Here is a 17,059-nt window from a genome sequence, read left to right on the forward strand (position 1 = left end):
TATACTGATATTTGGGGCTAAGTCAGGATAGATGTCAGGATCGAAAGTTGAAACAAAGAAATTGTGTCGAACCCTGAGACTAAGTTAAGGTAGATGTCGGGATTAGAAGTTGAGACTGAGAGATAGTATCAAAATTTATGATTGAATTAGAGTAGATGTCGAGATCGAAAGCTGAAACTGAAAAATAGTGTCGAAACATGGGGCTAAGCCGACACTGAGAGATAGTGTCGAAACATAAGTCTACGTCAAGATACGTGTCGGCATTTGAATCGCTCTGATCGGAGACTTAGTCTCATCGAGGCTACATCTAGTTATTTTTAGGTCATATCCGTCATTTTTACTGACAACTCCACGTGGCCATTGACCTACAGGACAAGTGGGACCTATAAAAAACCAATGCATTACAAGCCTCATAGTGGGACCTATAAAAAACCAATGCATTACAAGCCTCATTTTTAAATCTAGTCGAGGATTAGCATCAGACTATACTTTTCAGAACGTCAAACTGACATATCCGTATTTTAATATAACAATGAAGTTGAGTGTTGTCACTCAATTACAATCAAGGATGACGGAACAAATTCGAATGCGATCCATATCCGTATTTTGGTTGAATAGGAAGAAAGAACGGGGAGGGGATAGATGATCACTTTTCATCGTAAACTTGTTCTTTGAACTCCCCTGTTTTGTTTCCTCATTCCTATGCATCCACCTGAGTAAACAAGCCATTGAATCCATCGAGTACACAATTCACCTTATATCTTACAACATATGAGAATAAGACTAAAGAATTAGCGTCCGAGCATTAGAAAGATAATGTATCCTTAATGCCCAGAAGATCCATCCCATATGATTAAAAAGCCTGATACAGGTAGTAGGGGCAATTGAATAAATCAATGGAATAGGGGATAAATAGATACCTATTCTCATCTTTCTGGAATGAGTTTTATTGACAAATTCGACTCTAGATTCGTGGGAACAGATCGAACATCTTTGCAGACGATGACAAGGAGGCTCAAGACGACCACTGGTCAGGGACTGTAAGGAAGTAATTTGACATGGCTTTCCTGAATCTTTTCTTGTACTGCAATGGTGATATTACAGTCGGAGTCGCATTTTTTGGGCCACCGAGGATGCCTGAGGCTTTTACCCAGGTTTCGAGCTGCTTGTCCCATGTGTATTGTCGCATGTAGTCTATTATTCCTATAACAAGCTCGTTCTTTGTCTCATCGATGCCAGCAAGCAATGAGTAGTCCATGACATAGATAGACTGCAAAGCATGGGGAGAAAGAATTTAGAAAATTTGACTGATGAAAAATAAAATAAAATACTCACAGGAAAATTTAAGTTCGATGAGAAAAAAATGATACCACTACGATCAAGAATTCAAAAACATTGCGTAAGGTAAAGAACACAAAGACAACCTATTATGATTTGAAGTTTTTATATAATGTGAACCGCTACCCAAGATAAAAAGATATGCAATTCATTCTAATTTAAGTTCAATAAAAAGAAGTAAATAGTTAAATAATTGAGCAATTAAAATATACAAAAAATATTGTAATCGATATAAAAGGGAATGGCTGCTTACTGCCAGAAAAGAAGTATCATTCCAAACAGCACGTTCCAATCTTCTCTTGGCCTTGCTTCCTATAAATATTGGTTTCATCTCTAACAGATTTAAATCTAGTAGAACTGTATTGTTTCCCGTGGTATCAGGGTTATAACGAGAGCGGACTGAACCTTTGAGATCATAAATTCTTGAAATACTCCTATTAAAGAACAGATTCTCCATTACCATGACATCAATTTTCATTTCCCTTCCACCTTTGGAGTGCTTAACAGACACCTGATACATGTAATGAGAAGATCATACAACGATGTTACCTGAAGTATAATGGTAGAAGACTAGTAGTTACTAACCTGATAAATACCAAGGACTTTGGCAAGGCTGGTTGGGCTACCAGAAGTAATAGCTTCTGTTGAATATTTGAAATATTCTGAAGCAAAATCTTCAAAAGAATCCAACTCTGTTTTCGTGATTTGCTTTATGATAAATCTCTCATCCAATGACTTGGCAAAATAAACATTGCTTTTACCACCTTGTGCACTCCATCTCTTGCAGCGGCTTAAGGAGCGTATGTAATCCAATTCACTTGGACAGCATAACTTCCTTAGTGCATGAAATTGCTTTGTGAAGTAACAAGTAACAGAAAAGTTTGCTTTATCTGAAGGAATGGAATACTCATCATCAAAAGAAACTCTGAAATGAGTTTCCTTCGAGTCTAATACCCGAGAAACTTTAGGCTCCTCAGATCCAAGAACAGCCTGATGAGGTAGTAAACCTGTTCCATCAGCATGGTTGCTGTGATGGTTACCAAAACTACTAGTTTTGCTCATACTAAAGTTCTCAATTTCATCTAAACAGGATGTTATATAGTCACCATATTGTTGGGAAGTCATAGCATAGGATATGATGCTGGAGGGTTCATCATCATAGACTGCAATAACAATATTGTCAAGAGCACTTTGAGGTAATAGTAACCGTGCCCCTGCAGTCATCTTATCCATTATCGGTGAAATATGCATAGGCGTGCGATTGAGAAAATTATCCAATCTGGGAACTGGAGAACTCTGTGAGTACGCTCTTCTCATGCTTATAAGTGGATTGTTTGCCATGCTTGAAAGACCCCTAGAGGAATCAAAGGATCTCACTGAACTTAAATGCAACGAAGCAGGAAGGAAACCACCAATTACTCTTCTACGGAATTTTAAAGCAGAATCAAACGAATGAACCCTTAATGGGGAATTAACCCTCCTGTAGGATGGAGTGTCCTTTAGAAATCCACTTTTATCAACCTCTGAACAATCTTTTGGTCCATCCATCAGAGGCTGACCAGAACCACTCCATGCTAAATCAATTTTATCTGAAAGGCTAGATGTGGGCAAAGTTGAGTTCTCCAAAACAGTACTTCCATTGTCACCAAACACAGGTGTGTCGTCTTCAAATTGACTAGAGACAAAGTTAAAACCCGCTGAGCCTAAGTACCCCTCTATGGACAAGTCCATTTCAACCATGTTGTTTGTGTTACAGTCAAAAATCTCCAAGCTAAGATCCTCATTCTTCTTCTTCTGAAAACTTGATTTTTCAATTGTACCTGAAAAAGGTGACTTTGCAGCAGTTTCTCCAGGCAAGCTACTAAATGATTCATCCGTCAAAGATATTTCTTCCCTCAAATCGCTCATATTGCTTCTAGAGGGGAAGTTAACAAGAGGCAAGCCAGTCACGGTACAATTTTTCTCCTTGGACAACGAGTCCAGTGAATAAAGTCGACGATCCCACACGTATGAATCAAGTAGAAGTGCACGTCTCAACCGGTTAAGCTCTAAGATGTCAAGCATTTCCTGAGGGGGTTGAGTATTTCCAAATGCAACTTGTTGAAGCAAGACCTATGGACACAAAAGAGAGGTTATTTTCTTATCATACAGTTTTGCCCTTGAGAAATAAATTGTTAAGATCAGCAAAGGAATATTCTGAAGCTGCAGTTGCACTTACATCATAGTCATGCCGTTCTTCAATAAGCAAATCCTTCAGCTTGTTAGCATGTCTCTGAATACTTGCTTTCAAGGGTTCATTCTCAAATGTTGTGACCTTCCTCTCAATTGTATGTAGCACATCAGAAATCTTATCATGCAAAATATTTATTTTATTGGATACCTGAAGGTAGAAAATTGCAACTTGTTGTTATAACACCTACTCTTAATGTAAATAAAACTGACAAGCAAAATAAATAATTTACCAGATCTGCCTCCTCTTTCAACCATTTTTGCTCAACATGGCAGTTGAAATCCAGAACTGATAGCGGTAAGCAAACAGATAAGATATCTACAGGGGAATAATGAAAGAAGGCGACCATGTTGCCAAACCTGCCAGAGAAAGGGAAAAGGGCTTGGATTTCACATATCAAGAGTCAAATTAAACTAGAGGTTGAATCAAACATATTCTCTTTTATCAAATACCCGTAGAAGCGAAGGCAATCTCTTTGAAGTGAGTGGCCACAACTTGCAACACGGTTAGCAGTAGCATGACTTGAGAAGCTAAGTTCCAAGAATTTCCCAAAAGAAAGCCCCCATGCAGCATCAGACATGATGACTCTACGTGCAGCTGGTGGCACTCCATCCTCGTCTCTTTTGCACTTAAGGCATCTGTGCCACATCCATATCCTTCCATCATGTTCACCAGGTAATTTTACAGAAGGAAGTCGTCTGACCATGATAGTAAGGCTGCCATGTTGGTGAGTATAACAACGAACATGGGATTCTGTTGGCTCTTTACAAGACGGACAACAATATGTCTGATCAAAAACAGAGAAGCGGTAAACATCAGAAAATACGAAAAAAGGCAAACATATAACAGGGTTCTACATATTCCTTCAGCTAAATTGCTTACCTCATCAAACAAATCATCACGAAGATATCTACCAAGAGGCTTATCAAAACTACCATAAAACTTGATTCGGAAAAGTTGGGATCGCTCACAAACTTGGCTTTTTCTTATACAAGTGCTTGATAAGGAAACCAATATGCTCTGGTGGTTATCAGCAGTGGAAAAGTAATTTCCAGGAACTTCATTCTCAAGAGCAATATCTGACTTATTATGTCCATCTTCTGGCATAAGAAGCCTGTCATTAGAATCCTTACTTCTTTCTTTAACTGATTGTTCAAGCATTGCACCTTGGTGATTGCTAGGATGGATAGATAAAGGTGAAATGCAAGTTGGTTCCTTGAAAGAGAAACCAGTTTCTGGCCCACAAATGAAAACATATGGAGAGGATTTGAAAGCAGTGCCCCTTTGATTAGAAAATTCATTCATATCAGAAATGCTAGTTAACTCAAACAAAGAGTTAGATTTTTGAGGATCTGAAATATTTTCAAGTAATTCTTCGTGTGAATGGATGATATCCAAGGATAGATTCAACCTCTCTATGTCAAGTTTGATGCCTGACCTATCGTTTTGATGATTATTACCAACAGTTTTGTCAGGAGAAGTCACACTAGAAACTGTAGAGTGAAATTGATCGGCCTCAATAAGCTTCTTAGGCAACTCAATTGAAGGCACTATAGGAAATTTAGGCAGGGAAGCGCCCTCGTCAGCTAGGAATGATGTCTCCAATGATAGATGATAAGCTGCAAAACTTGCATACTGGATAACATGCTTTAGCTTCTTCAATTCTTCAAGACATGCACCCCTCAGAAGAACCTATAAATAAGTATAGAGAGAAAAATGATCACAAAGTAATATTGAATAAGTCAACATACAAGAATGTTTTCACATTATTGATGTAGCATCAAAAATCAAACTTTTTTTAAAAAAAAATCAGATTAAGGCATATAATAAACTCCATTTTTCACGTTATTATTGTACCATAAAAGTAAAACTTATAATATCTCTCCAAGTAAAACAACATTAAGTTCCACTTAAATACTGTATTTCCAGTTTGTAACATTGAGTGCTTTAGATAAACAACAATAAGTTTCATTTCCTTCAGTTCTCAGTACTTTGATGTCAATGCAATTAGCTCATAATCTGAAAATGACTCACAGCAAGATATGCCCTCAACAACGGTTATTATTACTGAATCAATTATATATTCATATCTTAAATATAGTCCTCAACCTAGCAGAAAATTTTATTCCCCTCCTACATCCAAAACTACACGGTGGGCTGGATTGCTACTCAGCTAATGTAGCTTAATTTGCAACACGCATGTTAGACTCTTACAAGAGAACCAATGACAAATGCTGATGAGGCATTGGGGATGTTATATGTGCTCCAAAGTCCAAAGCACAAGAAGTTAAAGAAACATCCTTTGGTAAGTACTTCAAACACGATAAGCAGCAAACCAACTAAAAACAACTAATATCCTAGAAATCAGACAAGTACTATTTTGAATGAGGATTCTATCCCACTTCACGTGCAGCACTAGTGTCAACTACCCAAAATTCAATGGGCTGCAAAATGGCTGCCCATCATTAACACAAGTTGTAGATGGAGTAAGGACTATGGACCATAAAGCAAACACAACATAAAACTTATATACATGTTGGAAGTGCAATCCAAGGTCTAAAATTAGGGTATCGGTGCATTAAGCCGTGAATACACGTTGAATATGTACAATATCATTTTAATTGTATGCAAGCTGTTAATGAATCTAATCTTTTTTCATATACTTGTCTGCGAAGGCATAAAGCTTATATTTAATTGCAATAGTGAAAAACTCTCAAATAAATCATGATTTCCTATAGGTAGATGAAACAAAATGAGTGTGACTTGACAAATTAACAAAATTGCACCATATCATCTTCAATTAATATTGATAATCACATTAAATTTATCATTACCGTGCACCCTAAACGTCGTGGACAGCCTTCAAAAAACATCAAAGTTTTGCATGGCTTCTTTGCCTGTTTGGTAGATGAGAATTCTTCATATACTTTTTCTATCCGAAACATTTCACAGTGCCCTAACGTCGCTGAAGAAAGACCATTGACGGATGGAACAATCTGAGCACCTGTACACTTGGATATCCTCTCTAACAGAGGTTTCTTGACATTTAGCACTAAAGACACCTCTTTTCTTTCCAAAAGATATTCTTGAGCATATGAAGAAGCACTTTTCTCAACAAGAAGTACATTTGGACGAAGTGCCTCTATCTTAGAAAGCATTGTATTCATGTAATTGGTTTCCTGTATATGATGAAACTGGGTTAACAAAAATAATAATAATAATAATAATAATAATAATAATAATAATAAAGAGAAGAAGAATATAGATGAAAGGCCAATCCTACAACCTTCTCAAGAACAGATACGATAGATGCCAATTCATTTGGAGCCTTTTGATACTCCAGTGAGCCTCCTAAAAGAAGCAACCTAGGGTTCTTATGCAGTGCAAGCATACGTTTGTGCTTTACATTCTTTGTACAGACTACTCCCTTGACTAGGATGCTGCAAAATAATGATAAACCATTAATTTCTCAGTTCTAAAAGAGAACTATATTATAAACTACAGTGAAGTAGCAAAATATCATACCTATCACTTGGACGGCCTGATGCTATACACTTGACTTTAACATAGTCACCTGGATCCATGCTACCACCACGGCTGGTGTCCGGTTTAACGAAATTAGCAGCTTGCCATGCTAATGAAGATATTATTTCCAGCCAGTCCAGCCCCTTTTGATCACTTCCCGCACAAACACCTTCTCCCTTCAACAACTGCGATACAAGAGCACTAAAATGAGCATGAACATTCTTTAAAGCCTCCTTGTGAGACTCATTAGACTTCTCTCTATTGTGGAAGGAATCACTACTGAAGCTACTAGTTCTGAAGAACTTGGATGATTCATCAACATCATCATCCTCATCAATATATCCAAAGAAGTTAGTTTCATCATCATCTTGCTCGTCCTCAGGGATAGGAGGGTAAAAGATTTTATCATTCTCAAAATCACAATGTTCTGCAGCTTTTTGACTATCTTGATCATCGTCTATCATGACGTTCTCAGAAATTGAATCATCATTAGCATTCTCCAGTAAATCCTCAGCATCTACTCTGTGTTTGCTGAACTGATGTGGTGAACCTTGACTAAAAAGGACAGTCTGTTCCAGGAGAGAGCTAGCTAGCCCTTGTTCAATGGATCTACACGGACTGTCAAAAGGACTTGAATTTGCTGACTTGAAGCTGCACAACTCATTTCCAGCACTGATACTCATAGAATCTATGTCCGAAAACTCTTGAGAGAATATGCTCATAGGCGTGAAAAACTGCTTCCCCTCATCCTCACCCTGGTGGTCATTATAACTTCTGCAATTATGAGAAAGCAAATCAAAACATCAGTAAAGTAAACGTACTAAAGATGTCAACAGATGGATGAGAAAAGATGGAGGTACTTGTACGTTGAGCAATGAAGCAGGCGCGGAGAAGACAACCGTCGCAGCTCTACCAACTGGCTGAGCCTATCAGTGCTAGATCTGGACAAGGGCGACTTAGGAGATGTAAAAGGACTGGTTTCCGTAATCGGGATGTCATGAGGCTGTGCTGCTTCCCAGGGTCCATTGTCAACTGGAAAGCATAAGTTACAAAGACACATCTGCTGTTCAGCTCGATCTGAAGTCGAGGCAGCACTAAGCATACACTTCCGGCACAGCAACCGGCCACAGCCGCGGCATCGGTAGCTAGACCCGGGCGACAAGTACTCTCTACACTCGCTGCACGCAACGAGAACACCGACCGACGACATCAAGGATTCAGACAACACGTCAGGAACAATGCTCGCCCAAGATCTGACCTTTAGTATCAGATCAAGAATAGGGTAATTAGCAACTCCCATAAACTGAAACTGCTCTCGGTCATAAAAAAACCTAGCAGTTCCCCTTCCCTCCGTAATTCTTTTTTCTTTTTCCCTCTTTTCTCTTGTCAAGATCTTTCGTAAACTTCAAACTGACAAGATAAGCTCCCACCCAAGAAACAAAAAGTAGAAAAACAAAACCCCAAAAACAAAAACAAAAACAAAAAACGAGTCTTCCGACTCCTTTCAATCCCCAAAAACCGATTGCCAAGCACGAAGCACAAAAACCAAAACCCGTAAAACCTACAACCTCCGGAAGAGACCAAAACTTTCTCTAACCGGCGACCGGGAGCTACTATGTACAATCAGGGTGAAGCGGGAAAGAGCAAGCACAAACAGCATCCCTTTTTTTGGCTCTTGCTGCCCCGAAACCAGATCCGGACGCCAAAGAAGGAGCTTCAACCCGTCAACCGATCCCTGATTGCTCTGCAAAGGCCCCACTCGGGTCTCTGACCATCAGAGAAAAAGGCTCGACCTTGGGAGCCGGAGCAAGCCGAGGACGCTAAATGAAAGGCAGGAGGAGGACGCGGCGGAAGTTGAGGGCTCGATATCTCCAGGAGGGGCGGCAGGCATCGAGCGACCAGATCCCGGCGGCGCATCCCATCTTCGGCGACGGCAGAAATCTGTTGTGGTGCCGGAGACGACGAAATAAACAAAAGGGAATGGAAGAAGCGACTTGTGTAATGGCCGATGGATTTATACACCACCGCCACCGAAAGTTTTCCCACGGCATTTAGAAAATAGAAAAAATTCAAAAATAAATATAAATATAAATATAATAATTAAGGTAGAAGTAAAGGCTCTGCACGGAAGGACGACGATAGAATGAATACGAAAACGATTAATATGAGGAGAAAATAAAAGTCCCTTTCGCCTCCCCGAATTTATCTACTTTTCAATATCACCCTTTATTATTATCATATTTCATTAAAAGGATTTCCCTCTATGTAAAATAATATTTCAATATATATTTTTATTCTAAAAATATATTTATTTCGAATAAATCTTTTATAATAGATTTTCGACTGAGAAATCTTTTGGACAAAACCAATGGAAAGATCGCTCATCTCCATATTATATACCACAGTAATTTAGTTTTTTAAAAATAATAATATTGATACTTAAAAAAAGTTTATAAATTTTAATATTTTTATAATTTCCAAGTAGCTCTAGCAAAATGACCATCATCTATCGCGGCACGTGCTTACCTAAAAGGCTAAATTTTTTTCACAATTTGATAGTTGGAAGACAAAAAAAAAACATAATTTACCAAATTCATAGGTCTAAAATGAAAAGAATAATACACTTTAATCTAAGTGTGATTTTTTTTTCCAAATAATAATAATAATAATAAATTTTAAGGGGTCAAAAGAGATAAGCATGGGCAATGGACCGTGCCATCGAATTATAATAATGTTTTGCTAATTAAACACAAATCTCCCATTGATTCTTTAATTGGCCATTGGTCGGGAGGTTAGATCTGGGGTAGGGTCAGCCGCTTCCCTACCCAACGGTCAATTATCGCGGATGGGGAATTACGAAGAGAATCAATGGATATATGTCCTTTCAAACCATCTAATTACAATAATTACAACATTAAAAATATAATTAATTATATTTCTATTTTTCTTCAACAATTTCTCCTCCTCCACAAAAATTCATAAAATAAATACGTAGATTAGATGCACGTGACTGTTCATCGGTGGTTATATTTGACTTGACGAATCGGAAGTCGGAACGGTCCATGATAATTCACAAACTTTCTCGGTTAAAAAAGCGGGAAGTCACATCACAACTTTAGCCAAACGTTCTCCCCTGCGGTGGCTCGCTTTCATAGTCAATCCTCGGGTTATTGTGGTAATGACAACGCATAAAGATGATGATGAGAAGGAAGAGGAGGAAATGAGTAGATCACGGAATCAGTGCTCCCCTGCTATTTTGCGCCTGCAGGGTTGCAAAAGAAGAGTTTAATTTTGGAGAATATTAATTAATAAATATTGTTGCTGGGTGCCTTGGATGGATTTGTGTTGGCTTCTGGACATGCCTTTCCGCCGTGGGTGAGTCAGCTCCACGTGAAGTGGGAGGAGGGGCAGGCGAAATGCATGCACGTATTTGCGTAGACAAGCGGCGAGGACGACGGGTTTATGAGGCCCGTGAGCGACTTTAGGAGGCGAGCGAGAAAGGCAGCGGGCGATGCGTGCGTGGCGCGGAGAAGTCGGTTTGGAAAAAATAGGAATCTGGGACGAGCGGAGGACTCGGTGGGAGGGATGGTGGGTGGCACGTGGGATGGTAGCGTTATTATTTTGATAATTCAAATGTATGTACGGACTTTATCCATAAAAAAACTTTAATTCAGCTCTCTGTTAGAATTGTGTGTTGATGGGGGATGAGGATCGATTTAAACGGACATAATTGAGTGATTTAAATGAACATAATGGCTTGGTTAAGATGAAATCATTATAGTAAAAAAATGAGATACCCCTTTATTTACATGCAAAATGGATGAAATCATAATTAGAATTGTCGAATCGTACAATCCTACTAAAAAAATATTTAAATTTCTAATAATGTAAAGATAAAAATAACTTTAATAAAACTGACTAAAAATATTTAGAATTTTTAATAATCTATAAAAGGGTTGTTACACCCTATGATGAATGTAGATATATGAGCCCAATGCAAACTAAGAATTATTAAAGTTTAACCGAACTTGTTCTGATCTCACAACAAAAATGATTTGGAATGTTCTTGGATCATTTCTGGATTGTAAGATCATGCGATCCTATCTGGATCGTGATTTTACAAATTAGGGGTGAAACGTCTGATTGGACTGAGTAAACTATTTTGATTAGTCAAATCAATCAAACCATTTAAATTAGTTCGCCTAACCGAAGCAGTTAGTCCTAAGGGGAGAAAGGTAATTAAGAGTCGAGCAAAGGGATTTGGATGGGTTAGTCCTTGCAGGTGGGCCAGTCAATCAATATATGACTCAATGTTCTGGGTGGACCAAACATGATACTCACAATCCAATTCAAATTAAATTAATTAGATCAAATTGCGACCGATTTAGCTCCACAAACAAGATTTAGCTTTCGCATTTATATTAATAAAAGGCACTAAACTGGCCTCAACTAACCATTTTTTTATTACACTTAATGTGTTGTTTAAAGTTTCATATTTATCTCATCCCACAGTTGTCCACGCTGGATAGTTTTTTGGTTATTATATTTTGAGAATTTTAATAATCACAAATATATGTCAACCAAACTAATCTATATATAAACTCCAAGCTGTATTAATTCCTATATATGGCATAAAGTGGATGTATATATATATATATAATCACAAATATAAATCTAGATGAATTAACTATTCTTAATTCAAATTTAAATATTTTAAATTAATACGCCAAAAATTGATCATGCCATCATGAGACCAGCCCTAGAAAAAGATCATCAACCCATCAACGAGATAAGCTTCTTTAAGGAATGCAATAACTAAAATTTCATCATCAGTGACAAGAATTTACACTCACAACGCATCATAACATCAGACATCTTGTAAGCATGCATGCTTTCTTCTCTCGAGAGAGTAAAAAATGATAAATTTATACGATAAAGGATGATCTTGGTGGACGGGATCAAACGTCAATGTTTCAAGGGAATAAAATAACATTAAAATAATTAAAAAAAAAAAATCAGAAGGCCAAGCACAGCAAAAGGCGATTTAATAGGGATGGAAATGCTCATTAAAATAAACGAGAGGCAAGAGATGCTTTAGCTACTTCTGCTTAAAAATAACAAAGAGGCAAAGATGGCCGGGACAGATGACAGGAAGAAGGAGAATAAAGAAAAACTTCCTCTTGCCAAGGAACGACAAGACAAGTTACACATTTGGAAAAAATTATATATATAATTAAAAAGAATCGTCAAATGGAGGGACAAAAAACAGCCCTTTTATTCTCAAATTAAATATCAAGCTCGAGACTCGGTGATCGATAGTGAAACAATATCCACATTCAGAACCTTTTCCATAATTCAACTTGCCCAATGTCGTATTGGAAACGTCTGTCCAACAACGACCGTAAGAGTTTTTTATATATATATTTTGATGCGGCTGCCGCCTCATTGGACATTATTGAGGACTTTTTAAGATTGCTGAAGAACTTTTTTAAACTCTATAAAGAATAACACACTTAAAAAGATTTATGGAGAGTTATGTCTAAAATAAATCATCATCTCTCGAACTAGCTCGACAGATCGATAGATCGGTAACTCAGTAAGCCGGACTCAGCTCAATCGGATTAAACTCAGCTAACTTTTATATGTTGGAGCAAAAGATGAAGCTATCATCTTAATTAGCGCCCTCTTCAAGAGAGCTCCATACTCTCTGAAATATAGAGACATTTGTCCTAGTATTCTTTACATGAAAGAGATCAAACATCGAGATTTATTGAAACAATCATCCATAGGATGACATTATATATATAATTCATCCAGTAAAGTGATTTGGTGGTACATAATTGTATCATAATTATTTGCTTCTATGCCTTTCCCTGTGGCGTCGCCATCCATTTCACAGCTATGATGCTCTCGCTTAACATCTTAATTTGTACAGGTCGATGCGATTATGCCACATCCTTACTCATTTCTTTGCCCTTTTATCGCACTCTTACAATTAAGCCGACGAGGATTGAATTGATAGCCTCGATCGCCACCTTCCTACGTCACTGGCCCGTCCCCAATAGAAACTATCTCGATCTCTCAATAACTGAGGCAACGTCCCTTGTACACTAACCTTGTATGTCTTACTGCATGCACTTTAATTAATCTGCACTAGATGTGTGAGAATTAAGACAGAGTAGTTCAGTAGCCCGAGGGGTTTTATTTTATGGTGTACCAAACCATGATAGCTCAGACTACTCCATCATCTAAAGGTTGCTCGTAGAACAGGGTGCGCAGGGCTTGATCATCTTCCACCTAACACTGAAAAGAAAAGCTAGAAGATTAGGCATTCTTTCACCGGTTTCGGTGAGAATCTCTGTAAATTAAAAAAAGATAATTAAACAGGTTAAACACTATGTTGGCTTGGTGCTGAGTATTTAGTTAACTTAATTTGTCTCGGTCTGGTCGTCTAATACTATCATAGAACACCGCCTTGGTAGAACAACTCGATCGTTAGCTATCTATGACCCATCACAAGTTCAGTGCATGGGGAATTATTAGCTACGATCCAAGCGAATGTTTCTAAGGGATTGAGGCGAAATGTTTTCATGTGTAGCTGTGGAGAAATGGATCCAAAGAGAGATATTGGAGGAAGAATATTATACAGTTGCTCCATCACTCATTATTGTTAGCTGTCTCCTAATAAAACATGGCAGGCAATTCATAGCATTCTTGGGCTTCATCCGTACAGAAACAGGAGATTGGATGAGAATTGCGGTTTATATATCTGACTTAGCAATTCGTATTATATCATTTAATCACGTCATAAATAGATGGTGACATAGAACTCCTGCAACGTGCCCTGCTTGTAGAATTGCCATGGATTCTCACAGATTTTGGGCTTGTATAGGATGGCCCAGCATTTTCTTGGACCAGTTGGGCCGATGGCTGATTAATTGGCATTGTTGTTGTACCACTGTAGAAGGTTATTAGGAGGATTTTTCCTCGAGATCAGATCCTTTTATCCATAAAATTCTAGACTAGAAGAGATCTTCTCTATTCATTGAGTAGATGAACGGGACCTCACCTGTTAAATAGGTGGGATCCAGTTTATCCAACCAATGAATGAACAATGGATCAGGGGTAGTCCAGAGATCCTGGACCAGAGGATCTTGTCTTTTTTTTCTCTCTAAGGATGTTTGTGAGCAGGCCAGATCCTCTGGACCGCTTTTGCGATCCAGAAGATGCTCCCTATGTATGTATTGGTGGAGATGTATGATCCCCACTTGTAAAATAGGTGGAGATCATGTATCTCCATCAATACATGAAAAGGGAACATCCTCTAGACCGCAAAATCTTCTCTCGTTTGTGAACATGATAAATTTATCATCCTCTAATCAATTTGGTACAGTAAAGACCGATCAAATAAGAGCCTTACTGTTTGCATTATATTGTTATAACGCTGCATCTATCTAATTTTTATGCTTAATTTGATATGAAAGCAAATCAAATAACTGCGCCTCCTAATCGACTCTCTGGCTCGACGACTAGTTAACATTTTTTTCCTTCAAAAGAAATTAGTTAAAAAGAGATGGGAAAGGAAGAAAGATCTTTAATTTTTTCCTAAAAGGGGGGGAAAACTGATAGATTCTCCTCAAGATTTGACCGCTGCGCCTTGGTCATCGCATGGGATTTCGCCAAACTGATTAGTGGTAGGTGGCTATGCCTCAGGATCTTCACTACCAACCTACACAAATCCCTCGGTTAAAAGGAGCTGGGATGGATAGCGTCGATGGTGAAGAAGACACCCGTAGTTTCAGGGTTTGTGCCGCCCGCAATGGCGATCAACGTGAGTTAAAATAATAGATAAATTCGCCACTCAGACCTTCCTCTGCCGGATTCTTTTGACCACCTCCATCACTCAACATTGCTCACACTGCGGTATCGATTTTTTCGATCCGTCTCAAGTTCTTCGTCGCCGACGCCGTCGAGAAAAAAGATGGGCAACGGCCTCAGCAGAAAGAAGAAGCTCGTGAAAGTGATGAAGCTCGACGGTACCACCATCAAGCTCAAGTCGCCGGCACGAGCAGGCCGAGTGCTCGAGGATTACCCTGGATACAACCTCCTTGACTCCGACGACGTCACGCGGAGCGGTGTCCGCGCTCGGCCTCTGGATCAGGACGCCGACCTGAAGCCCGGCAAGCTCTACTTCCTCGTCCAGCTTCCCCGGCTGCCGCTGACACAGGCGGCGGACCCGCGGTCGCCGGCCGGCAGGGCCTGGTCGGGCGCGCTGCGCGTGAGCGCCAAGGAGCGGCTGGAGAGCCTCAAGCTCTCCCGCCGGACCATGTCGGACGTGTCGTCGGTGGCCCGGCGGACGCCGTCAGCTGTGGCGGTAGATGAGGCCGCGGACGGCGTGGTCCGGCTCAAGATGCGCCTTCCCAAGTCCAAAGTCGAGAAGCTGATGAAGGAGAGCAGGAACCCCACCGAGGCCGCCGAGAAGATCACCGAGCTATGCATCGTCGGGGACGGCGGGGCGGCGGCGGCGGAGCCGGCGATCTCGGCCGTTACCGATGGCCGGAAGGAGGTATTCATAGCCATTAATTCTGATACAGCACACATCATTCCTAGGATTACAACGCAATCCTTTAAAAATGATAAATTGATTAGAAAACTCTGTTTTAAGTTTTATCTTTCAGAACTCCAATCAATCTTTCACCCCTTTCAGTACTAAGAAGCTATTAGATTCCAAAACTTCTTCCTTTGATCATGTTGATTACTTTCTTGGAATGAAGGAGACTGAATAGTTAGTTATAAACACTAACATGAAGTAGCAAGTTAAGATTGCTGAAACATAAACATCAGTAACAGTCGAAGATAGATAGTTAATTTGCAGTCATTGTTGAAACTGACAATAGTCAATAGATATCGTTTACTTGTGGATTCATCGAATTTAACTTTGGCTCTTTGTCTCTTGCAGAAGCGAACGAGATTTGCTGAAATCCCAGATGAGATTATTGCCTGATCAATCATCAAGCATGCCATAGCTCGTATTTAGTTCAGTATGCTCAAGGGAAAAAATAACTTGTATATTCCCAAGGAAACTACTCACTGGTGCAATTTGAGTAGCTGCTAATGGCTTCCAATTCTCCACCAGAAAGTATCATAGTTTGTAAACATTAGCTTTTTGTCCCTCCACATTAGTTGTGTGGAATTTTGTGGAGTCTAATGAATGGAATCTGCAATTATTGGGTAGATGGTGCTCTGAAAGTAACCAACACTTTCTGAATGAGTTTTATGGAGCAAATTCGAAGTAGTATGCATGGATCTTGACAAACTTAGGGCATTTGTTTCAAAAGAACAAAAAAACGGCAATTGGTCCTTGCACAAAGTTGCAGAATTCCCTAAACGCCCTTTAACTTTTATATTTCTAAAAGGGTGCATTTGTTTCCTATTTTATCCGTCCGATTGATACTGCATTAACATTATTGTAATGTTGGAAATAACAATATCAGACTATGTAGTGTTAGATTTTTAAAAAATCAATATCGCTTGTATGGGGCCGTTGGGATGGTGAATTCCACCTTTTGCTATAATAAATCCTAAAATCAACACTAATAATGTATTATATTTTAAAAATCAATACCACTGTGATGCTGCATTCAAAGATAATCACCACTATGGTACTGAATTTCAAAGAACAATTTCACTGTGGTGTTGTATTTTAAAAATCAAACTATTGTGATGTTGATTTTTAAAAATTAACACCATTTTAGAACATCTCCAATAGTTATAGTTCTAAATGAGTTTTTTATACTTCCAATATGCTACATCAACATTATAAAATTTTATTAAAACTTCTCTAATGGTTAGAGCTCTAACCGAACTTTTTTGGGGTCCAATTTATACATGTAGTTGCATAGATTCATACATATTACATTAATTTTAAGACAAAAGCGTAATTTTCACTACTACTCTTAAACTATA

At 38.8% G+C, this 17,059-nt stretch overlaps 2 protein-coding genes across 3 annotated transcripts; one reads left to right on the top strand and one right to left on the bottom strand.

Annotated features, from left to right (window-relative positions):
• Positions 1-425: 425 nt before the first annotated feature.
• Positions 426-9,091, bottom strand: LOC122038801 (putative 1-phosphatidylinositol-3-phosphate 5-kinase FAB1C). 2 transcript variants are annotated; one of them, XR_006127941.1, is made up of 12 exons: positions 7,954-9,091; positions 7,094-7,867; positions 6,855-7,008; positions 6,403-6,747; positions 4,451-5,260; positions 4,021-4,355; positions 3,801-3,927; positions 3,557-3,718; positions 1,924-3,450; positions 1,592-1,849; positions 921-1,270; positions 426-712 (listed from the first exon to the last, which is right to left on the bottom strand). XR_006127941.1 is itself a non-coding variant. In XM_042598743.1 (11 exons), the coding sequence occupies exons 1-11, from the start codon at positions 8,391-8,393 to the stop codon at positions 1,016-1,018; spliced, it is 5,187 nt and encodes a 1,728-aa protein (XP_042454677.1). In that variant the 5' UTR covers positions 8,394-9,091; the 3' UTR covers positions 806-1,015. The 2 variants fall into 2 exon arrangements, 1 of the variants encoding a protein (XP_042454677.1); XM_042598743.1 differs by lacking the exon at positions 426-712 and having other exon boundaries at positions 806-1,270.
• Positions 9,092-14,725: 5,634 nt separating this feature from the next.
• Positions 14,726-16,329, top strand: LOC122038802 (uncharacterized protein At1g66480-like). Its single transcript, XM_042598744.1, has 2 exons — positions 14,726-15,659; positions 16,053-16,329. Exons 1-2 carry the CDS (start codon positions 15,075-15,077, stop codon positions 16,095-16,097), a joined length of 630 nt encoding a protein of 209 aa, XP_042454678.1. The 5' UTR covers positions 14,726-15,074; the 3' UTR covers positions 16,098-16,329.
• Positions 16,330-17,059: the final 730 nt, after the last annotated feature.

Source organism: Zingiber officinale, chromosome 1A (genome assembly GCF_018446385.1).
Source record: "Zingiber officinale cultivar Zhangliang chromosome 1A, Zo_v1.1, whole genome shotgun sequence".
Taxonomy (NCBI): Eukaryota; Viridiplantae; Streptophyta; class Magnoliopsida; order Zingiberales; family Zingiberaceae; genus Zingiber; species Zingiber officinale.

Excerpts from the sequence above, each read along its gene's own strand:
- LOC122038802 (XM_042598744.1), top strand. The coding sequence starts at position 15,075 with ATGGGCAACGGCCTCAGCAGAAAGAAGAAGCTCGTGAAAGTGATGAAG. Across the intron at positions 15,660-16,052 it reads TTACCGATGGCCGGAAGGAG|AAGCGAACGAGATTTGCTGA; the intron begins GTATTCATAGCC and ends TGTCTCTTGCAG.
- LOC122038801 (XM_042598743.1), bottom strand. The coding sequence starts at position 8,393 with ATGGGAGTTGCTAATTACCCTATTCTTGATCTGATACTAAAGGTCAGA. Across the intron at positions 5,261-6,402 it reads CACGACGTTTAGGGTGCACG|GTTCTTCTGAGGGGTGCATG; the intron begins GTAATGATAAAT and ends ACTTATTTATAG. Across the intron at positions 1,271-1,591 it reads ATGATACTTCTTTTCTGGCA|TCTATCTATGTCATGGACTA; the intron begins GTAAGCAGCCAT and ends CATGCTTTGCAG.